This window comes from Diabrotica virgifera, chromosome 3 (assembly GCF_917563875.1).
Source record: "Diabrotica virgifera virgifera chromosome 3, PGI_DIABVI_V3a".
NCBI lineage: Eukaryota > Metazoa > Arthropoda > Insecta > Coleoptera > Chrysomelidae > Diabrotica > Diabrotica virgifera.
The window spans coordinates 8000236-8025827 of record NC_065445.1 but is presented as its reverse complement, the minus strand read 5'-3'; the positions used below and the strand labels follow the sequence as shown (position 1 = coordinate 8025827).

Here is a 25592-nt window from a genome sequence, read left to right as displayed (position 1 = left end):
ATTTCTTAAGGTAGATTATGCAATTTGCAAATTTTTTTTTTAAATTTTGCAATAGGTTGTTACTGTTTTTTTTTTGTTTATCTTCATTATTTTTATTTATGTAGACGATTTATATCATTTTAGTAAATTGTATTTGTTATTTGTTATTGTTCTTATTTTTATGATTCTTGTAAGCTTTGTCTATAAAATTGTTAAATTTTTCATGACAATAAAGCATATTTCTATTCTATTTTTCTATTCTAGACGTACCTTATAAAATAATCTAAAAAAAAAAATTAAATATAATGTTTGATAAATTACACAAGATTTAAAAAAAATAGACATGCATCCGTCCCCCGAAAAAAGTTATACGCGTTTTTCCAAAATAAAAATAAAATTTTTTTTTGAGGTTATGTACATATACTGATCCTAGGGGTTTATAAAAAATAGACATATTTTGTAGAAGCCTCAACTATGCCTGTAAATTTTTTGAAGTTTTAAAATTGATTGCATCCCTCCTAAAAAAAAAAATAAAAACGAAAAATTAAGTCTTATTTTTTAATCACATAGAACTTAAAAAAGTGAAAAAAATTGAATTCTGGGAATGAGGAAGGGTACCTTTTAATTTATTTATCCCGTCCATAAATGGAAAGTTTGATGCGCCCGTTTGAGGAAAAAATTGCGGAAAAGTGACGGCACAGTGTTGATACGTTTTCTTTTAGGTTCTACTATTGAAGTTATAGACTCTTATCGTGCCTAAAATGATTAGGAAATTTCACCTATAGCGGCTCTTAGTCTATAAATGTTTCCTGACTCTCGCTAATTTTTCCTGACCCCCTTCTATTTTAAGTATCGCGGGATCAAACCCATTCACACACATTCATGGGAGCAAATCAATTCTCACACTGCTTGTTTATTATTACACTACTGATTTGTAAATCTGTGGAAAATAGTTAATAACTGTAATAACGAACAAAATAATACCAAAAAGTTCAAAGAAATAGTTATTGAAAATAACCAATCTCTTACGAACATTGATGAGATAGTTGAAGAATTTAATGATTATTTTTCCACAGTCGGAGAAAAATACGCGCAAAAAATAATAAAACCTTTATCTCAACCTCCAAAAAGATGTACTACATTGAATTCCTTCTTTTTAGCAGATGTTAATGAAAATGACATTAAAATTATAATAAACTCACTGAAATCCAACAAAGCGCCAGGAATGGATAACATAAAATCAGAAGTACTAAAAGAACTGGGTCATATTTTAACTCGCCCCATTACACATTTAGTAAATAGCATTTTTGCTGTAGGAAAATGGCCCGAACAGTTAAAGCAAACCGTAGTTGTCCCCATACACAAGAAAGGTGATCCTAAATTAACAAAAAACTATAGACCAATTTCCATAATTAGTTCACTTTGTAAGATTTTAGAAAAAGCTTTAAAGAACCAGCTAGTAAAATACCTAGAAAAATTCAAATTAATATCAGACAAACAGTATGGTTTCAGAGAAGGGTTCTCCACGGAAAATGCCATATCATATCTATCAAATAAAATATACCGGGTGGTGAATTGAAAAACGGGCCATAGGAAACTCAATGTAAAATTCTAAACTGTTGAATTCCTGCTTCCCTAATTATTTTACATCAAAAGACATAAGAAACTATTTGTAGAGAATTAAAATCTGTATTGAAAACAACTGTTAATTTTGTTCTACGAACAATAATTATGTAAAATTTTGTAAAAATATAATACAATTTTCAGAGTAATACGCCAAAGTGAGACAACACACAGTGCAATAATGTGTATAAGGTTGCATTTGGTGACAACGAAGTTATTATATTAACAATTTGAACTGTCAGTTTTTTTAATTATTTTATCATTTATTGTTTAAAACGCAATAAAGTTGATAAGATACCCTCAGTTAATGAGAAAGTATTAATAATAAAGATATTTTCTTTAGTCAATAGTGTGCTCACTGTCAGTTAAATAGTAACGTGTGACCTAACATGCCCACACATACCTACTGCGGTAAATACATTATATTTTTCAAAATTTTGGACTCTGTTTAAATCGTAGAAAAATTGTAACTTCTGTTTTTAATACAGATTTCAATCCTCTACAAATAACTTCTCATGACTTTTGATGTAACATAATTAGGGAAGCAGGAATTCAACATTTTAGAATTTTACATTGAGTTTCCTATGGCCCGTTTTCCGATTCACCACCCTGTATAACTTAGTTGATAACAACATACCAACGGCTTGTGTATTCCTAGACTTGGCAAAGGCTTTTGATACAGTAAGTCACACACAATTACTAGATACTCTGATAGACACAGGTATAAGAGGGAAAGCATATAATTTGATGGACAGTTATTTAAAGGACAGGCAACAAGTAGTGAGAATAGAAGGGACACAAAGTAGTACAAGGAACATTAACTTTGGTATACCACAGGGAACGGTATTAGGACCAATTTTATTTATTATATATATAAATAGCATACTGACTTTCCAAACTAAAGGCGACATTTTAAGCTTTGCAGATGACACTGCGATCCTATACTCTGCTGACACTTGGACCAATTTAAAGCTTAAAATGGAAAGGGACCTAGGAAATATTATAGATATATTCAGTCATAAACTACTCACGGTAAATATTGAAAAAACACTTTATGTCCCATTTACCAGTTATAAAAGTGGCTTACCCGATTATAACTCGTTAATTATAGGAAATCTGATGATTAACAGTGCAAGTAGTACAAAGAATTTAGGAATTCAGATTGATTCATATCTTCGCTGGGATAAGCACATAAATCAAACTTGCAAAACTTTAAGATGTCTTTTATATAAATTTAGATATCTACAAAGTATATTAGATATTCATCATTTAAAAATTATTTATTTTTCCTTAGTAGAGTCACGTCTACGGTATGGAATTCTTAGTTGGGGTGGCATTGCAAATACGCACCTAAAGCAAATGAACATTATACAAAGAAAAATATTAAAAATTATTTACAATAAAAAACTAGGGCACAGTACTGACGATCTGTTTATTGAAGCTCAAGTGTTAGATATAAGGCAATTGTTTGTACTTGCAATGTTCACTAATCTATATAAAAATAAACAGTTACTTGTACCACTAGAACACACATACGATACCAGAAGTAGATCTCAGTCCTTTATTAGAACAAACTTAACAAAGAAAGTAGTTGGACAAAGAAACTTTAAATACCTTCAAATACAAATATATAATTTGCTTCCTCAAACATACAAAACCTACTTAATTACTATAAATTCCTTTAAATTAATAAAGTGCATATTTCAGAAGTATTTAAAAATAAATAATAGAAAAATGTTTAACCATCTTTTTGAATAAATAAATAATATAAACCTGTAAACCTATAATTAAACACAGAAAAAATAAATAAATAAAAAATAAACGCTCAAAAATTGATGAACTTCACTTCATACCATGTTCTTTTTGTTTATATTAATTTGTATTGTTCTTGCATGTAAAAATTTTACTTCTTAAAAATAAATTATTATATCCAACACAATAAAATAATTGTTATGTTGTATATCTAACACAACTATACTAAAATGGCCCATGCACAACTTAATTGTTTTAATGGGTTCTATGGTTTGTTTGCGTTGAATACATAACAACATATCTAAAACACATAGATATTATATTGCATCATAATAATTATATATTTTTTTTATATGTGTATATTTTTCAAGTGAATAAACGTTATTATTATTATTATTATTATTTAAGACTGCTTTCGATTGGTTCCAAGAAACACAGAAAAAAAATGGCAGAAATTTTCTATACTTCCTTTTCCCACCTGCACTCCGCCTTTATTTCTTTATATTTCTCTTTTTGTTTAGGTGTTTGAGAACCATAAGAAGGCAGCGACAAGCGGAAAATAGTTCGTCTCAAGAAACTCCAGAGAGGAATCAAGAATCGACTGCAGATGCCGCATCTACCTCAAGTACTTTTAACAGTATGGAATGGTATTCATCGATTTCTGAGTTGATATCCCAGATATCATCAGAAAACAATGACGGTAGGTTATTTAGGTTCTTAGATTGTAACTAACAGGATTTAAACCCACGTTTCGATTTATTTAATCTTTTATTCAATTATGTTCAATTGCATTATTTCATTCTACCCGATGAAACTAAGCCGAAAAAAGCACTAACTCTACTAACTTTAACAAGTTTTTACAATGTTAATTATGTTAATGTTAAGGCCTAATTATGTTATGTTAAGTCAAAATAATGTCGGTAAAAGTGTCTGTTTCTACGTTTAGATGACAATCCAGCTGACACTTCCCAACCATCTACCTCTCGCGCGTCGTTCGAATCGCCGAGCCAAGCCAACGACGTGTCTAGTAATAATGACAACAGCGACGATGACGACGACGATACCGACGGGTATGGCATGGGCAGAAGCAATCTCTACAGGACCAGCAACATCAATCTGTCACCCTCACCGGGAGCTGATCAGCCTGCAACTACTAGCGCATCAGTATCGCCACCTATAACGCGTTATTCCAGGTAAAAACTTCAAATTTCCTATTTTGGCAGCATACACTTCTCAAATCTTCCAGACTTTTTAGTATATCTACAAGCTTTTTATGTTGAACTTTGTCAAATGTCTTTTCAAAGTCTACAAAACACAAGTACATATCCTGTTTCTTGTCCGTGGATATCTGGACCAGCACATTCAAGCCGAACAAAGCATCTCTTGTGCTCATACCATTTCTTGTGTGTCACTAATTTCATATTCCAGAGTTTTAACAATTCTGCTGTGTATTATTTTCAAAAATGTTTTAAGTGTGTGACTCATTAAAGATATTGTTCTGTTCTTCAAGGGACTAAATGGCAATAAAAACAAATATATAAAATATATCTTTCTTATTTCTTTTCACAGGCCTTGGAACGTTCCTCTGGTAGCAGTGAACGACGTCCCAGTCACCGAAACTCCCACGTTTGCCCAGCGTCTTATCAGCCAACGAGCCAGGTTCGCGGAGCGACTATCGGAAATGCGATCGAACCCTCAGATAGTGGGACTGCTGCGACCAGGGTTCTTGCATCCGTTGTATTCCAGCGTCAACCCCTTCGATGCCGATCTAGATGATCCGCGCGAGCAGATCTACGACAGCGACATGATCACTACTGTGACTCCAAACCATCGGATACAAGCGTGGGACGTGTCCGATTGGGGCATACCTACAATTGCCAGTCGTGAGTATTTTCCTCTCTTATAATATATAGAATATACGAGGCTTGTTCAATTGAAACACATCTTTGGTCCAGAAAAACTTTATTGGCAAATATATCTGCAAATAGTTACCCCTACAATAGGGAACTTGCACATTTTTTTTTATTAGATAATAATGTTCAGGTTTGTTTAAAAATGAGATTTCCAAAATTTCACGCTTCAAAAACTCGTAATAACTTAGAAATACATATTTAAAGTCTTCACCGGTATAAAATAGTTCAAACGGCACGTGACGTCACATAGTTTTGCATTAGTTTTTATTATGGTTATATTTCGCTGTGTCTAGGTACACGCTAACGTGTACGCAAATAAAAAAGTTAGGTAGACGCGAATTAAACTTCATCAAGCCAGTGACGTCAGCCAGTTTAGCTTGCGCAGTGACTATATATTTTGGTACATGCTATTTTGATATGTTTAGTGTTTGTTTGATGGAAACATATTTGTTAAGGGAAGGGAAGCAGAACTATTCAGATGTTTCAAACTTAATTGTAATAAATCAATGTGTATATATAAAAGTATATTTAGGTATATATTTAGGTTAGCAAAATAATTATATGTATTTAGTTGGCATGACATGTAGGTACAAAATATTGTTAAAATAATTTTTATACGTAAGTGAATTATTATAATCAACTATTCTAAATGCAAAATAAGCCACAATTTAACTAAAAAAATTATTTTATTAACGCTTAGACGTCCAAATCGGATGTCATTGTCAAAGTACAAAAATTAGTCAGATTAAATAAATTATTAGAAAAAATTTTTTACTAAGCAACAACATTTTTGTTTAATTTAATAATATTTTGTATTTTGACAACGACATCCGGTTTAGAAGTCGAAACGTTAATAAAATCAATTTTTTAGTTAAATTGTGGCTTAGTTCCCATTTAGAATAGTTGATTACAAAAATGCCACAAGGATAATAGCTTCAAAACAAGTTAATTATTATTGTGAAAGCTTTAGGTCTTCCTTTTATTTTAATCTTTTACGGTAATACTATTTCATTTATAACTAAAAAAATATATATATATTAATTTATAGTCTCTTATCTTTTGCGTACTGTTTTAAAATGTTCTTAAACTCATTAAAAGAACTAAATAATTGTCCGCACTCCGTAGTTAATTTAAAAACAAACACTAAACAAATAAAAAATAAGAAATCACTGACACTTTAACTTTTTTTATTTGCGTACACGTTAGCGAATACTTAGACACAACCTTATATTAAGGTATATTCTTCTTCTCATTCTTTAGTTTATTGGCCTCCACCTACTTGGGTATTTGGCAAGCTCATCGTCGTGGAATAAGTCAAAAATATTTATATTCTAATGACATTTATCGTATGTCATTGTAATAATATATACCAGTTTGTTAAAATTGTAGTTTTATACTGTTTTTGAAGGAAAGGAACGAAGGTTTACTATTAAAAATAAAACCACTTTGTAAAAGTTCAAATTTTCTATGAATAGGTCAAACGATCAAAAACACTTGTAACGTCACATAAATGTATTTTCTACTGACGTTTATAACGTCTAATTTAAAATTCTGTTTACTTTATTGGAAAAATGTAAATGTAAAACCAAGTGACGTCACGATGCGTTTTGGACCACCTGTTTTAATTTGAATTTTTAATCGTCTTTAGGGGCCAAACGAAAGACAAACAAAACTTTTTTATCTTTGATACATGTTTTAAATTATGTTCTGTTGTGATTTATAACATTTTTTTCGAATTTAAAAATGTATGCAAGTTCCCTATTCAGTTTCATATCCCATTGTTTCACCAACCGTTGTATACCCTGCTTAAAGAATTCTTGTGGCTGTTGCTTGAAGAGTTCTTTTACATTTTTTATTTCTCCGTCCGAGTAAAAAGGATTACCTTTCAGCGCCTTTTTCAGTGGTCCAAAGATGTGAAAATCGCAAAGAGATAAATCGAGACTAAAAGGAGGATGCTCTAATATCCTCCATTTCTTTCGTCTTATATTTTTTTCATTGCTAACAAACGCGATTTTTAAGTCGGAACACTTAAAATGGCAGTCAAACACAACTGATAGGAACTGATCAGTGTGTCTTTCACAAACATAACTAACATTGCAGAACGTTAGTTGAGTGATTACAATTATTTTCAAGGCTAACTTGATCAAAAGATGACTTTCACACGTTATGTTCAATTATAGAATCTATTCTACAATTATTTTTGTAAACCTTTCTCTTACAGGTACAAGGAACGTTGTCGTAAGCGAATGTAAGATCCACAACGATGCCAGCGTTGATATAGCCAAAGATGGATCGATCCTGGTAACTTTGTTGCCTTCGGGAGGATATTTAAACGTCACAAATCGATTAGGTAACTATACAATCATTGTATAATCGAAATATTTCGAACAGCATTCAACCAAACAAATTGATTATGTGGTATGATGAAAGAGATTAATTAATATTTCTAGTACATACATATTTTCTTAATAAATTTGAGTTTTAAAACTACAAATATCTGACGTTACATCACGCAGTTTTCCACTTAAAATCATATAAAACACTTTGTTTCCTACTTTTTCACTTTCGTTTTTATGATTCATTCAGATGAAAGTCGTCCACTTCTCGATCTTCTGCAATGTCAACTGGTTCTTCTTTGGCACCTATTATTTCTTCTGATCGATTTTATCGCTTATATTACATATATATTTTACTTTAAATTCATTTAACTTCTTCTGACTTAAGTTCCTCTTAATCTCTTTTTTTCTTCTTGTTTTTTTGGCCTTTGGGAACTGCGCCCATTTAGAAAGCAACACTTCTTAAAATCAAATCCAATCGAACAATTAATCTTATTTTCTTATCGTTTTCTAATTTGTAAATTTATTCCTATTTAGTTTCAATCCGTAGATTTGACAACAGCGCCTTCGAATATCGATCATTTCTACCTGTTCCGAGGTCGGGCCATTTCTGGTTTTAAGCGGATTAAAATCTGGACTCCATTTTACAAACCTTAGCCTACAGTCTTGACCCAGTTTAATATTCAATAATATTGTGATAATATTTAATAAACTTACTTGCATAGAAATCGGCCCACTTAAAAATTTGGTCATTTTTTATATCTCATATTTCCTAAACCTGTTTGCCAATTTAAGTGATTTTTTGAACATGTTATAGCCTGATTCTTTAAAAATACCACTGGAATAATATTGTTTCTAAACAGGTAAATTTTCATTGTATACCGGGTGTACCAATCAAACTGTGTTTTTTTGTCAAAGTTCGCATCACCCTGTGGAATATTCTAGCATTTATAAAATACTGAAATCAAAACCCAACTATAGCCTCAGCTTTTCTTAACATTATGTTTTTTGATTCATTCGTTTATGTTAGATAATAAAAAGTTAGGTACTTTAATAACTACACATGTTCTTCATCAATACACGGTGTTTCTAAATAAGTGCGACAAACTTTAAGGGATACAAAATAATGCTTGAAAAAATAATGACAGTTGGCTTTATAAACGTATGTCCGCAAATGTTTCGTTTCCGAGATACGGGATGTTGAATTTTTTCTTACACACTGACGATTTATTTTATTGCTTTAAAACCGGTTGAGATATGCCAATGAAATTTGGTAGACGTAGTTATTGCTAATTTTTTGACATACAATTAAGAATTTAATATTCACTATTAGCGCGCATACGTGTAATATGACAGATCATATTACCCGTATGCACGCTAATGGTGAATATAAAATTCTTAATTTTATATCAAAAAATCCGCAATAACTATCTCTTAAAACCTACCAAATTTCATTTGCATATCTCAACTGGTTTTAAAGCAATAAATAAATCGTGAGTTTGTAAGAAAAAATTCAACATCCCGCATCTCGGAAACGAAACATTTGCGGACATACGTTTATAAAGCCAACTGTCATTATTTTTTCATGCAGAATTATCCCTTAAAGTTTGTCGCACTTATTTAGAAACACCGTGTATTGATGAAGAACATGTGTAGTTATTAAAGTACCTAACTTTTTTATTATCTAACATAAACGAATTAATAAAAAAACAGAATGTTAAGAAAACCTGAGGCTATAGTTGGGTTTTAATTTCAGTATTTTATAAATGCTAGAATATTCCACAGGGTGATGCGAACTTTGAGAAAAAAAAACACAGTTTGATTGGTACTCCCGGTATACAATGAAAATTTACCTGTTTAGCAACAATATTATTACAGTGGTATTGTTGAAGAATCAGGCTATAACATGTTCAAAAAATCACTGAAATCGGTCAACAGGTTTAGGAAATATGAGACATCAAAAATGACCAAATTTTTAAGTGGGCCGATTTCTATGCACATAAGTTTAGTATATTTTACATATACTACAGTAACATTATTATTTAATAGTTATAATAGTTTACTACAAAAGTATGCTTACGTCACTCGAAATTTCTGACCCCACAGCGTTGCCAAAGTGTTAAAATTCGTCACATTTATTTACTATTCTAATGTTTTGGCAACGCTGTGGGGTTCTGAAGTCCGAAATCTTGAATGACGTAAACGTATTTTGGTAGTAAAAAACTATACATATAATAATCTTAAGAGCCAACAGTAGCGCGTCATCAATATAACTTCGGGAGATAGTAGCACACCTTTTTTCGTAAGTTTTGCGAAACTTTGGCAACAGTGCATCGTGATTATTTGAAATAACTTGAAAATTGTGACATTATACTTATATGCGCGCTAAATGGAATAGAAAACAATTTTATTATAAGTAAATAAGTATTTATAAAAATAAACCAATATAGGTGAAAATTATATTAAGAGCGTGTATTTTATTTAAATTTTAAACGATTGAAGATATTTCTAGACTAAAAAATCATCCTTAAACTTTATATACTCGTATTAGAATTCGAAATATTTTTACGTAAAATATACTTACATACAAAACTTACAATTAATAATAATCTATTTTTTCAAATAGCCTGACAGCTTAGTTCTATTACACAAAAATATAATAAATTAATTATAAATAAATAATGGATCAACACTAACGAATTCTTAAAATAATACACTACTGTACTGAACTGATGATATCGATACAGATAACAGAACAGATAAAAGAATCGTGCTATTACACAGAAATCTGACGTAGGTTTGTCAAAATGACAGTGACTATTGGGTGTTGCCTAATCAGTTATTATAGTTATTCTTGTTGAGATAAAAATTTTTAGTAGTTCCAATATGACAAAAAATCTAGGCATGGGATAAAAAAGTTTATTTGAAGAAAGTGTATTTTTTTGTTCTTCTTAATGGCGGTACAGGCTCGTTTTTTTATATTGTATTTAATTATAGAGTAATTTCCACATACTAAAATATTTCTAAATTTGGGCTCTGTACCGCCATTCTTTACTATCTTACGAATATGTGTGTTAAATATCACGACAAAATATTCAAAATTAAAGCCGCAATCTTGGAACGCCTTTTTCGTTTTGATGACGCGCTACTGTAGCCTCTTAATAATCTCTTTCATCGCACCACAATTAGTACTAAATTTTTGTTAATTTTTTCCTTTAAAACAACAGGAGTGTACAGTCTGAAGTGGAACACACTCGGCCAATGTTTGTATACCACCAGTTTCGAGCAGAACGCAGTGTCGGTGTCTCTATCGCCCCTGAGCCGCCATTTGGTGGTCGGTTTAGCTTCCAGAATCGTCCCTAGCGATAGATGGATCATGGCGAGAGTGTTTAAGATCCAACAAAAAGACGAACCGGGCGACAGACTGCCAGCGATCAGGGAATTGGAACAGAATCGGGACAGCAGGATAAATTGTATCCGGTGGTTACCGACGTCCGGTCAAGGATTCATTTACGCCACCAATACGGGACAACTGGTAGTATTGACGTAAAAAAGACAGGGAGATTTACGTAATGGTTTAATCGATTAATCGTAAAAGATGTGGACAATATTGAATGATTGTTTCACCTGTTTGCTGTACCTCTTTTCACACAATTTGATCATCTACAGCAAATTTTACCATTTGGATATCATATTTTTATTAATATGATTGAATCGTTTATTTATTTACAAAACTCTACAGGTCGCGAGGGCCCAGAGCTAAAAAACAATGAATATAATACTTGTTCCGTGGTGTGGGGGTTGCGTGTGTGATCTTGTCCACGGAAACGATTAAATGAAATTAAAATTAATGTAAAAACAACAAACAACTGTCTGTCAATAATATATTTATTTATTTTTGGTAAAAAGGCGTGCTTTGTTTATATCTCGTAGGGGTTTGTTATTCTTTTGCCCAACGAGGGTTTATGACCGACCGACGCCTGCTGGGTTGTGTGTGAACGGACTGCCGACTGTGTATCGGCTGAACTAGACCTTCTTCTTAAAGTTCCCTCTCCTATCGGAGGTTAGATGTCATAATGGCTATGGTCACTTTGTTTGGTGCTGCTCTGAACAGTTGTAATGAACTACAGTTAAACCATTCTCTAAGGTTCCTCAGCCAAGAGATGCGTCTTCTTCCTATGCTTCTTCTTCCTTGGATCCTTCCTTGCATAATAATTCTCAGCAACTCGTATTTTTCTCCTCTGGTAATATGAACTAGACCACAAATACTAATCTGTCATTATGTGATTCTACCATATGGCCAGACAGGCGACAATTTATTAGATCTGGTGTTTTTAAAACTGCAAAGGCATTTTACCTGAAATAGGGATATATTTCGTTTATTAAAACTTAACAGGCCCTTCTATGCATATGGTTTGTATATTAAGAACGAAACACATGTGAATTTTAAATGACCCATATTATTTCGTTTAGAAAGGAAAGTTAATATAGTCCGTTCGCAAAACTCAGACACAACTGGCTATTGATTTTAGTAAGTAATTTTGCCAATTTGGTAAAATTGGCAAAAAATAATTACTAAATAGTTATTAAATACTAAATAGTTAGTAATTTGGCCAGTTTTGTCAAAATTGGTAAAAAACAAAAAAATTACATACGAAAATCACTAGCCAGTTGTGTCTGAGTTTAGCGAACCGACTATATTTAAAATTAGCAATTAAAAAAATAGTAAAATAGTAATTGAAGCGTGTCGCCACATACTTATATATTACAAAACCTGTATCAAGTGAGATGACTTCTTGTCCAATCATGCAACTTGCATACTAAATTGACATACTATTCTCCTCCTTCTTCTTAAGGTGCCGTGCATTTCTGCGTAGGCGTCCACCGTACATTGTCTTGTCAGGTGAGATGTTAGATATTCAGGATTAATTAATTCTGTGTTCAGCAGCATTGCGAAGCACTTCATAGGATTCCTTTTCCATTCTGTGGATTCCTGTCCATTGGCGAATATTACGCAGCCATGACATCTTTTTAAGTCCCAGGCCCTCTTAACCTCTATCTTCCCTTCGAGTATCAGTTGCTGAAAAGTGTATCGCTCTCCTCGTAGTATATGCCCCAAGTATGCAGTCTTCTTACTTTTAACATAATTAAAAAGCTCCCTATCCTGTAAGCCCGCTCTTCTCATTACTTCCTCATTTCTGACTCTGTTCATCCATGATATTCTAAACATTCGACACATGCATCACATTTCAAACACTTCAAGTTTGTTAATGGAACTGGCCTTTAACGTCCATGCTTCCATTCCGTACAAGAGCACAGGCCAAACGTAACACTTTAGCATCTTGTATTGGAGATTGAAATCCAACTTACGATCAGTCAGAAATTTATGAAGCCTCAAAAAAACATTTCTGGCTTGTTCAACTCTGCTCTTTATTTCATTCTCAGGATCGGTGCAGACAATCCAAGTATTTAAATTGCCTGACTTGTTCGATTTCTTCTTCAGAGACATATATCTTTGCATTGGGGTAATTATTTTTACTATTTTTTTAATTGCTAATTTTAAATATTATCTTTCTTTTCTAAACGAAAATAATATGGGTCATTTAAAATTCACATGTGTTTCGCTCCTAAATACAAAACCATAATGTGTAAAATTAATGGCTTTTTCATGGGAAACACAAAATCAAAATAGAAAATGGGAAAATCAAAATAGAAATTTAGTTGTGAGCTACTTGCTTTAATTTTATATTCTTACTTTTTAATTTACATAATTTTTCCTTTTTACTATCGTTCATTTTATTTACATACGCTGTTATTAAAAGATCAAAATATTTATCTATAAAAGGTTTGTGACAATTTGTAGGTACATACATACATTTTGGAGAGTTTCTTGTAAGTAACATTTTAATTTTAAATTAGATATATTTAACATTTTCAACACTCTCTTGTATATAGTTTTGAAAAAACCTTTTAAATATATCATTAATTTTATCTGAAGCTCCCTTTATAAGTTACACCTAAATTTCACACTATCAAGTGTACCCTTAGCCCTAATAATAGAAAATAAATTTTCTATACAGTCTGGGGTTAGCCTTTTTGTAAAAAGAAATTGCAGCTAAACGCCGTCTCATCGGGGTGAATGGAATCAAAGTAATACACTTTTTACTTAATTTTGTTGCCATCATAGGTATTTGCTGAGAATCCATTTTACCGAACCTATCTTATAAGACATTTTGTGTAAAAATACAAACACAATTTACCAAGATTAGCTAATTAATTATCCAAAAATTAACAAAAATAAATTTGTGTGTTTACGTTGAGAAAACGTAGTTCAACCCTAGCCGGCAGAGGCGCTAGTGGCAACGAGCTTCTAGTTTTCTGTGGGAGTTGGATGTATTATCGTCTAATGTATTTGCTGATACTCACTTAGTTTATCTTCAGCAAATCTTTTAAGTTCTCCCTCTCTTACCATCCTGGCTAATACCTTGTAACAAGTATCAAACTGAGCAACACCTCTGTAATTTTCACTTGCCTATCCCATCCCTCTTTTTGTATATGATTGACACGTTGTAAGTATTGAGGTAATAATATTTTTACCTGTCAAAATTGACTGACAAGTGACATTGACAGTTTGAAGTTTGAAAACTACTACAGTATTTCTCATGATCATCTTTCAGTGCGTCACAGTTTTTCGATTTCTTTCTAACGCATTAAATTGTATGTGACAGAAAAAAAGGCACGTCGGTGATTACATTTCGTCGGTGACATTTTTATAACATTTCTTCTAGTTATTCTAGTTGTCGATAGATGGCGCCATAATAAAAAAATATTTTTTTTAATTAGATAATAATATTACAAATATAATCTGTATAATTTATAAGACTATACAAATCAAAGACCATTTTATAAATGCAAGAAACACATTTGATTTGTTTTTATTCCAAATTGAAAATAAAATGTGACAACTGTCAGATTTAACTAAAATGTCATGTTAGAATAAATGTCATAAATGTGTATTATCACGGACTTACCCTTTTTCCTATCATTTGTTACGCACTGAAAAATGATCATGAAAAGGACAATACGATTAAAATAATGTAGATAAATCCCAAAGTCAACATACATACTTTGATAACTGATAAAAACTTTTAGAATCGAGGTACTCCAAACAGCTTGAAAATCTCGTACGTTTTGAATTGTTGATAAAAAGAAGAAGATTTTTAGAATGAAAATATTTTTCGATTTTTGATGTACTGTATGTAAATGTTAAACTGATTCGTAGGAGCTTGTATAAAACAATTTTATGCCAGTTTATCGATTGATATTTTATTCGGTCGAATCGAAAATGGACGTATAGTATATTTTACGAATAAACGACTTTTTGATTTGGTATGAAAGCTTTGACTTAAACGGTGCCCTGTACGAAGAAAGTTAATAGCAAATTCTCCCAATATTTCTGTACAGTAGAGTGGACCATTGGCTGTCAGGTCATCATCATTAATGGTGTTACAACTCTTCATGAGTCTTTGGGGCGTTTACTATTGCCTTCCATGTTTGTCGGTCCTGTGCCAATAATTCCCATTGTCCCACTCCCATTTTCTCCAGATCATCTTTGACTGTATCTTTCCACCTTTTTCTAGGCTGTCGTACAGACCTTCTTCCATCTGGCCTTTCCCAGAACACATTGTTTATAAGGCGATTGTCGTTACAGCATATCACATGCCCTGCCCATTTGAGTCTATTGGCCTTTTTATATTTGACGAGATTTTCCTTTTTGAATAGAGTCGCTAACTCGTTATTGTATCTGCGCCTCCATTCGTTTGTCACGCTGTCTCTGCAAGATCCATATATATCATTCGAATGATTTTACGTTCCCAGTCTGTCAAGTGTCTAGCGATAATTCAAAACAGTCATAAATTCATGAAATATACTTTGTCTTATGAAAATAATACTACATTATTGTAAAAAACATTTTTTTTAATTTTTATTTAAAAATTTATTAAAATGCACATTTAAAAAGTCTCATTCCTCAAAATATTTACCAAAGATGCAAAATTTATCAAATTCATTCAATTATGTGGTATTATATATAATAATTTGTACTGAATTAGCAGTTACTGTTATACAAGACGTTGTTTTAAGGTATATATACCATACGTATAAAAATCATTCGAAATCTTTGAAAAATTGTACAAAACACCAAAAAAGTTCCTCCTTGAGAAGCATTATAGCCAGTTTTTAAAATACGGGGAGTAATTCGAATTTACCGCGCCGTAATGCTTGTTTGTAATTGGTTTAACCTCAGGCAAGTTTACTCCACTGTTATGAAATTTTGACACTATTGGCATTTCATGGGTTAATTAATTTATGTCGGCGATTTTTTGTGTTTTCTGCGTTATTCCTTTAATTTTTAGTCTGCTTTATATAAAAAAAAACGGTTGTTTTTAGAACTCTTTAGCGAAGTATCAGTTTAATGTAATATTTAAGGATTGCCGTCGAAGGCCCACATGATCAACTAAAACAGTAAATGTATTTGGTGATTCTAGTGACATTATTGGGTGTTATTTAAAAACAGGGTATAGTTGTACGGGGGCTTGGAACATAAACATAATGAAAGAATTAAACGTCGATTCCTCAAACACAGAGCATTTTAGAGTACTGAAACAGATTGCCAGATATTGTACAGAAATAATATTATACAGGAACTAACGCTACAAGTGTACATATAAGAGAAAAGATCGAGAACTAGACCTTAAATGATATTCACCTATTCCTAATATTGTTCTGAAGCTACTTTCTTGTGGCATCTTAGTAGTCATGACTTACGGCGCCGAAACATTATCGTTAACCCAGGCCACAGCAACCAAACTTAGAGTTGTCCAAAGAAGAATGGAACGGTCACTACTTGGACTGACTCTCAGACATGGTCAGAAACGAAGAAATCAGAAAAAGGACAGGCTCCACAGATGTCATAGAGCTAGTAGCATGGCTGAAATGAAATTTGGTGGGCCATGTAGCCAGAATGAATTGGAGGACACACACTGATAGATAGATTCCATAAACTCGTAAGAGACGTATGGAACACAGTAGTGATGTTGATTATAGTTACTTTAGAGTATGTTATAAATCGTTACTTTTGTATAAAGTAATCATTTACAGTATTCGTTACTTCGATTACTATGATTACTTTTGTATTTGAGTACCGGTAATCATATCGAGAATCGTATTTCTCAGTAGGTAGCTATTTTGTATAGGTATTCCGATATAACAACGACCTTCACCGATCTGTTTAAGGGATAAAAATGATTTGATTACTATGATTACTTTTGTTACTTTTGTATTTGAGTACCGGTAATCATATCGAGAATAGTATTTCTCAGTAGGTAGGTTTGTATAGGTATTCCGATATAACAACGACCTTCACCAATCTGTTTAAGGAATAAAAATGATTTGATTACTATGATTACTTTTATTACTTTCGTATTTGAGTACCGGTAATCATATATGTGTGTGTGTAGAGAGGGGGTTGGCTTCGGACTTAATCCATTAGCTACAGATCGTACCGGTAATCATATCGAGAATCGTATTTCTCAGTCCTCACCCTCACACCCTTAAAACGCTTCATACCGATAACGATATTTGATAACACTCGTAAAATACCGGTCCCGTCCGTTACTCGCTGGGACAGGATTGGTAGAAATTAATCAAGTGTACTGGTTATAGATACAATAGTCGTTACTCGCTCTGATACGATTGGTACGAAGTAATCAAAGTAGATACAACAGTCGTTACTCGCTCTGATACGATTAGTACGAAGTAACGAAGTAATCAAAGTAATAAAAGGAACGATTTGCCTCTCTGTATAGTAATCGTTACTTTCGGTATTCGTAAGTAACGAGTACTTTGTAACGAATACATACTTTTTCAACATCTCTAGAACACAGAAGAAATTCCAGGAGATTGGAAAAGAGCAATTATATGTCCAGTCCACAAGAAGGGAGACAAACTGAGCTATAATAATTTATTATAGAGGCATATCCTTACTCTGTGTGAGTTATAAGGTGTTTACGTGGATCATAAAACGAAGATTAAGCCACTTCACAGAACAAATCATAGGAGAATACCAGGGCGGATTCAGACCAGGATGGTCTACTAGTGACCAGCTGTTCAACGTGAAACAAATATTAGCTAAAGCCTGGGAGCACGACATAGATATCTACAAAATCTTTGTAGATTTTCGACAAGCCTATGATAACATACATAGAGATAAAATATATGTAATTATGCAAGAATTTGGTATACCAAGGAAATTGGTAAAATTATTTCAACCCACCATGACTCACACAGGACCGCAAGTACGAGTTCAAGCGCCTGTGTTCAACTTTGGATGCAGAAGGCTAGATGATGATGATGATGATAATCTTAGTAAAACTGTGGCCAATTCCCAATAAAAATAGTAGATTACACTGATTCCTAATAATTCTCAGTAGTAATTGCACAAGAGCTCTAAAATTATTGAATTTTTCCCTAGTGACACTTTGACAGTTTTAATTTAAGCATTATTTTTGTGCTTTCTGTGTCAGGTTGTCTTTCTGTCGTTTATGTCATTATTGGTCTAATGACTGTTTTGTTAATTCTACCTTTCATTTATTTCCCGATACTTTTATTTCTCTATATTGTTTCATTCAGGCGGCCTGCGGCTCTGTTTGCTCTATTCACTTGATCTTCCACTTCTGTTTCCCGCTTTCCGTAGTTAGATAGTGTTATACCTAGATATTTAAACTTCATCACTTGTTTTATTATCTGACCCTCCAGCTAATTTACATCTTGTTGGATTTGCTGTTATAACCATGTATTTTATATCATTATATTAAATTAGTGCAGCAATTAGTTGTAAATCATCTTCACTGTGAGAGAAATTAGTAGTGCGTCATCTGAATAGCAGATTATTTTAACTTGTTTTTCTCCCATCTGGCATCATTTTTTAGTTATTTTTTTTATTATTTCATCCATGATCAGTTTGGACAATAGAGGAGTCAGGGAATTCCCCTGTCATATTCATTGCCATCTTCAATAATTGGGTCAGTTAGTTTTTTTTCTACTTTTACTTTTATTGTGTTGATCTGGTAAATGTTTTCGATCGTTTTTATTATTCCTAAAGGTGTGTCCTAGAGGAAGTGGATAACGTAATTTAATTTTACACTGTCAAATGCCTTCTTAAGGTACACGAAACATAAAAATGCCGGTTTGTTGTATTCTAATGATTACTCTTGCACTTGTTTCGTTATAAATATAGCTTCGGTGCATGACCTCCCTGGCCTAAAACGTTTTTCTTCTAATAGTGTTATAATTTCATTCAGTTTGTTTGGTATCACTTTGGTTCTTAATTTTAGTGTTGTGTTTAATAAAACAAATATTACATAACAATAATAATTGGTCACATAATGGTATAGTGCACATTCTCAAAGCGATTTTAAAGGAGTCGATAGATATTTCCTTGATAAAAAAAGAATGAACTTTTTTGTTGACCAACTGTACATTGATCGTTTGTGTAAAAAAACACTTTTATTCCCAAATTTGGTATCTATGTGTACCTGACAAATCAATATCAGCATATAAATACATTGTCGTGTTCCTCTTGTGCTACTCAGTTTGATTTGAGTTAGGTTGCCGTTGGTAGTAGTGCTAACTTCATATTGGAGATGTTTATCGAAAATAGTTGTATTTAATATACACAACAAATTACCAACTCGTTACAACTGAGAAACAAATAGGAACTTGTGTAGGACCAGATTTATTTTTCGATGTTAGTAATTTCAAAATTCGAAAGTTTTCGACACTTTAATAGTGTAAAACTCTGTCTATAAAATACAGAACCTCAAACGGAATCTTCACGAACCCGTTCCGGCCTTAAAATTCAAAATAAACAAAATTTTTGACATGCGCAATGTGGACGGATTCTCAGCTTAGGAGTTGGAATTTTTGTGCTAATATCGTGTAGATATATGTATATACAGAGTGATGCAGCATTAATTGAAGTTTTATCATGTAGTAGAGACTTTATCGTCTTAATCAAAAAGTATTTATGTATAATATGAGCATTTTCTTTCGAGTATATATGATTCAAATTTAGACAGATGCAAAAATGCAAAAACTATTAACGATTAATTCCTGCAAAAGATAAATTTTTCCCATTAATTGATCAGTGATAGGGAATGTTTAATATTTATTAGTTTAATTGATTTCTTATTTTTATTTATATAAGTTTTCAAGGCCAAAACAGATTTAATAGTTAGATTTTCATTTAAAAATACAGCACAAGTTTTTGTTTTCACAGCTTCTAGGGTTGTTTGGCATCTACCAGCGTTTTTTTTCATTCTTTTTGATAAACCATTTATTTTATAACTTTTTTCACCTATTCCTTCTATTGGGTCTGTTTTATGAATTTATGTGATCACTTGCTCACAGAATATTCAATAAAATTGGTCGTTTTTGCAGGCCTTGCGCACCCAGTGTATATTTTTAATTAAGACATAAGTAGATTATATTTTTAAAGTCAATCACACTGTATATATAACGTAGATGTAAATATCATATATTTTGTAATTTTAATATTTTGGGAATTGCTTTCATAATGGCTTCAATCAAAAACAGAAATGGTTTTAGGCAATTTTGGTTGCCAGATCCATCTAAGCATTCTCATTTCCGCCACATGCATTCGTTGTTCCTCTTTCTTTTTCACTGCCCAACATTCAGTTCCGTGCATCATAGCCGGTCTTATGGCTGTTTTATAGAATTTTCCCTTCAGCTTCATTGGAATTTTTCTGTCACACAACACACCACTCGCTTCTTTCCACTTCATCCATCCAGCCCTAATTCTACTGCATGCATCTCCATCTATTTCTCCATTATTGCTTTTCACAATCATTTCACCATCCAAAGATACCATTTTTTTTGTAGTAACTCCATCTTTAAATGAACATTCCAAATACTCTGTTTTTGTCCAACTAAGTTTTAAACCTTTTGCTCCAGAGATTGTCTCCTCTGTTCCAGTTTTTGTTCTAAGTCTCTTTCACTATTTCCTATTAACTCTACATCATCAGCATACATTAGGCACCATGGAATACTACCCTGTAGTTTCGCTGTTATCTGGTCCAAAGTAATGAGAATAAATAAGAACTAAGCACCGAGCCTTGGTGCAATCTTACTTTCACCTGAAATTTATCAGTCTCTCCCACACCTGTCCTAACACTAGTCGTTACTCCCTCATACATATCTCTCACAATCGTTACATATTCGCCAGGGACTCCTTTCTTATTGAGTGCCCACCACAGAATCTCTCGAGGAACTCTATCATATGCTTTCTCAAGATCAATGAATACCGTATGAGCGTTGGTCTCTTTATTCCTGTGTTTTTTCATCAGTTGCCTTACAATGAAAATTGTAAATTGAAAAGTTGCCTTACTAGAAAAACAAACGTTTTTCAGTGTTTTATTGTGAAATGAAAATTGCATCTGTTGTTGATCTGCCCTGCATAAAGCCAAATTGATTATCGGATATTTCGGTTTCTTCACGTATCCGTCTATCAATTACTCTCTCCCTTATTTTCATGGTGTGGCTAAGTAGTTTTATAGCCCTGTAGTTTGTGCATTGTTGTATGTCTCCCTTGTTTTTGTAGACAGGTACTAATATACTGCTTCTCCATTCGTCTGGCATTTGTCCAACTTCCGTAATTCTGTTAAATAGACCTGCTAGCCAACTTATTCCTGTCTCTCCCAATGCTCTCCATACTTCCCCAAAAATATCATCTGGTCCGACTGCTTATCCTTTCTTTATTTTTTGAAGCGCTTGAGCCACTTCCTCTTTTGTTATTCTGGTAACCATTGCTGTTACTGTCTCCGTTAACTCCACAGGCTGTCTGTCAAATTCTTCATTTAATAAACTGTCAAAATACTTTCTCCATCTCTTTTTGACATCCTTTTCGTGAATTAGTATTTTATTATTTTCATCTCGGTAATCTGACTAAAATCTCTTGCTTTCTTTGCTCTCTGTTTGGCTATTTTATATATCTTTGCTTCGCCTTCCCTGGTATCAAGTTGATCGTATAGGTTTGAATACGCTTCTGCTTTAGCTTTTGCTACTGCTACTTTCGCTTCCTTTTTGGCGACCATATAGTTTTGACCATATGAATTTTACTGAATATGCCTATTTCATTAAAATTAAAATAATTTTTGATAGACAACCCATGCTAGAAATATTTGTCTATGAATGAAATTTAATAAAAAATGTTTCATCCGGCAAGCACATGGGTACAGATCGACCTATATTCGGATCCCGTACTATAATATAAATATATAAAATATCGCTCGACGACGAATATTCGAGATATACTGTAATATATCGCATATATAAAAATATATACAATGATGAGCACGCTAATAACCGGCAAAATAACGCAAAAGGTGGAAAACATAGGTTGTGAAATAAAGAGATAAAACTAGTAGAGGTGAAAATTATCGATAGGAACCTATAAATTTACATTATATTACATAGTTTCCCACCTTTCGACGTATCGGAGGAGTATGACAACTGTCACTGTGACAGGAGAATTTTATAAAATTACATTACTATAGTGAGCAATATTTCTGTAACATATGAGATATAATATAGCTCACGCACAGTAAGAATATTCTCTATAGTTTTTGTAGCTGAGTTTGACTCCCTTCTTGTGGGTTGGGCATATAATTGCTTTTTCCCAGTCTCCTGGAATTTCTTCTAGTTTATGAAATCCACAGTGATGAGCGCGCTAATAACCGGCAAAAAAGAGATGATACTTGTAGCGGTGGGAAATTTAGCGATAGAAACCTATAAATTCACATTATATTGATTGTTTCCCACCTTTAGACGTATCAGAGGAGTATGTCAACTTAAACTGTCACTGTGACAGTGGTAGTTGCCAAACTCGTCAGATACGTCTAAAGATGGGAAACAATGAATAAAATGTAAATTTATAGATTTCTATTGCTAAATTCTCCACTTCTACTAGTTCCATCTCTTTTTATCTCACAACTTAATATGTTTTTCATCTTTTGTTCGAATTTCAGCTGGTACGTTGTCAATAGGGCTTTTCATCGATTGTCATTTGTTTCGAGCATCTGTCAAATGTCGTATAATCCGTGTATAATACATAAAAATATACACGGATTATACAACATATGACAGAAACTCGAAACAAATGACTGTGAATGAAAAGCTTTATACCTAGTGCTGTCTTATCCTGTACGTCCCAGTACTATCAAACCCCATAGTCAGAACAGAAATTATGAGAGGAATCTAAATATGAGAAAATATACAGGTTAGAAAAACTGTATGTTTACTACGCAGTTATTTACCTTCTAGAATTCGGCATATTCTCTAAGCCTGAAGAATATCATTGTCTACATTTTTTTAAATAAGATTGTTAGATATTACTCTCCCATAATGGAATGGAAAAAACAGCCTATTATCGCTATAAACCTTTTCTGTCTTTGATAAATAACGAACCGCTGTCATCTGATTGATCACGGAGGGGTACTATAGATAAGAAAGAGCTTTCTCCTCAAACGTACATTTTTAATAACATATTTAAGCAAAATACAGGGTGTTCAAATTATTTTTGTCGGTTCCGCAGCGAATTCTATCCACTAACACCCTGTATAATGTGATATTTAACTAGTGATTTATTTTGTATTTATCATATGTTTTATAATTTAACGAAAACGTATCTTTAGACTGTTTGCAAGAGTTGTTCATCCACTGCATGGACTTTTGGGTAAAAGACGTATAGCAGGTTTTACAAAGCTTCGGTAATTGGACACATATTTGACATTAATCAGTCAACTGTCATACAACATACTCATTTTTATTTCAAGGAAATAATCTTAGAATAAGTATTTTTTGCGTAAACATGTTATATGACGTATAATAGATAATATGATGTATATTCCATAGACATATATATTATTATCATAGACTGAGCCTACCCTCCGCGCTTCCTGGCGACAAGATCTCTTGGACAGGTTTGCGGTATCTCTTTCTAGCACATTGTATCGAGAAACTAACATGAAACTGAGTGGGGGTATAGGCACGGAAAGGGAGGACTACTGTCGCAGCTTTACTATGCATAAGAGTGAAACAGCACTGAGCCACAAAAAAAAAGATGGTGTCGTCACTTCGCGCAACATGACACTCTATGATAATATATATGTCTATGGTATATCCCAGTGGACATCCTAAGTCTTGACGTCACAAAATTGGGAGTAGCTTATATTTGGCTCCAAACAATTCTGTTTATAATGTTAAACACTCATAAGGAATTTTTAATTTATTGTTTATGTGGTTTGTGTGACAAAATAAGACTTTTCATTTAGGTATTTAGTTAAAGAGACGTGCCAATTAAGAGATTTTTATTCGTTTTTGCCCAGGTGAGTTAATTTAATTAAATGATTAGAATGTAAACAGTTTTGAGGTTATGTTTATTTTCAATCACTAAGGAATAAAAACCACCTGAGCAAAAACGAATAAAAAATCTCTTAATTAACACGTTTCTTTAACGGAATACCTAAATGAAGTCTTATTTTGCCACACAAAGCACATAAATGAAAAATTCCTTATGACCATTTGACGTTACAAACAAAATTGTTTGGAGCCAATATAAGCTCCTCCCAATTTTGTGACATTTGTGACGTCAGACTTAGGCTGTCCATTATATATACCAATGACGTATGGCGTAGATATATTATGCGTCATATGCCATAGGTTTACGAAAAAATGCCGGCGATGAATAGCCCAATTGATTTGTTATGTTGTAACAGCTGTCAAAGTTAATGCAAGTGTGTAATTGTCGCTCGTTTTCTTGATCATAGCAGTTTAGAATCTGTATCTATCGATCTTAAATTTACCGAAAATCCATGCTAGCGGATCCCTATACGCAATATTTTTAGTATTAATGTTTTTTTTCTGTTTGACTGATTCCTTATTGCTTGTGAAATTCGTCATTTTTCATAAGAGTTGTTATAGTGCATATTTGTATATATTCAATAAATATTTAAGTTAAGTCTCTGTTGTATTTATTGCGAAAAATCGAAGCATCTGAGATTTATACTCTCAGAAGAATATTTATTTTAGACATTGTAGACACTGTTTTGAGGGGACCTTTAAGCGTTGACTGATAAATATACTGGCTTTAAGTTTTAAATTGAAAAAAAAAACAATTTTTAAATATTTTTAAAGAAAAAACTATTATATTTATGGCTATAATTTTTTATACATTGTTAAGAAGGCATAGAAAAACAAATTTTGGCACTTTTAGTTATTTTTCACCTCTGCAGGGGGCGTCTTTCAAAAGACGAATTAAAATTTGGGAGACAATTTTCTGCCTTCCTGTAACATTTTTTTTAAGTTATACTTCTTTAGGCGTGATTGGGAGTGAATTTTTATTATTCTGCGCGCGTGTGCACACAGACAGTATGGAGTTCGTTGCTAAAATCTTTCAAGTTATGTATGTATCAGTCCAATAAAGGTGTGGCAAGAATATATTAGTGTTTTTAGGTAAATATATTTATTATAATTTTTGTGTCTTTGGATTTGTTTCCTCGGGACTCGGAAGTAAGATAATACGTATTATTAAAACATTTTTATATTTATACTCCACTTCGTCTATTTGTCACCGTGATTTGTCATAATGTCCGAGAAACCGTATAAACAGAGTGCGGTCGTGGTGTCATTGGTAGAGCATTCGACTACAGATCAAGATGTCCCGGGTTCAAATGCGGACAATTGTAGCCTTTTTTGGATTTTTGGAAAGTGGTAAGTATTAAAATTAGTTTAATATTTAAATAAAATAAAAATAAACTGTTTAAAGTATTTTATTTCGTTGAAATCATATAATAGTAGTATAATTTCTTACGTGCTTTTTAATGCCAACTAGATTCAATTTGTGAGACTTAAA

The 25592-nt window shown here is 32.6% G+C and overlaps 1 protein-coding gene across 2 annotated transcripts in view; it reads left to right on the top strand.

Moving 5' to 3' along the window:
- LOC114330203 (uncharacterized) overlaps positions 1-24698 on the top strand; it is a 76769-nt gene extending 52071 nt beyond the window's left edge. For both annotated transcript variants that reach the window (XM_050647799.1, XM_050647798.1), the window contains exons 20-24: positions 3876-4054; positions 4301-4547; positions 4924-5237; positions 7489-7617; positions 10831-24698. In XM_050647799.1, the coding sequence (XP_050503756.1) occupies positions 3876-4054; positions 4301-4547; positions 4924-5237; positions 7489-7617; positions 10831-11153 (1192 nt within the window). In that variant the 3' untranslated portion in view covers positions 11154-24698. The remainder of the gene's footprint in view (positions 1-3875; positions 4055-4300; positions 4548-4923; positions 5238-7488; positions 7618-10830) is intronic.
- Positions 24699-25592: the final 894 nt, after the last annotated feature.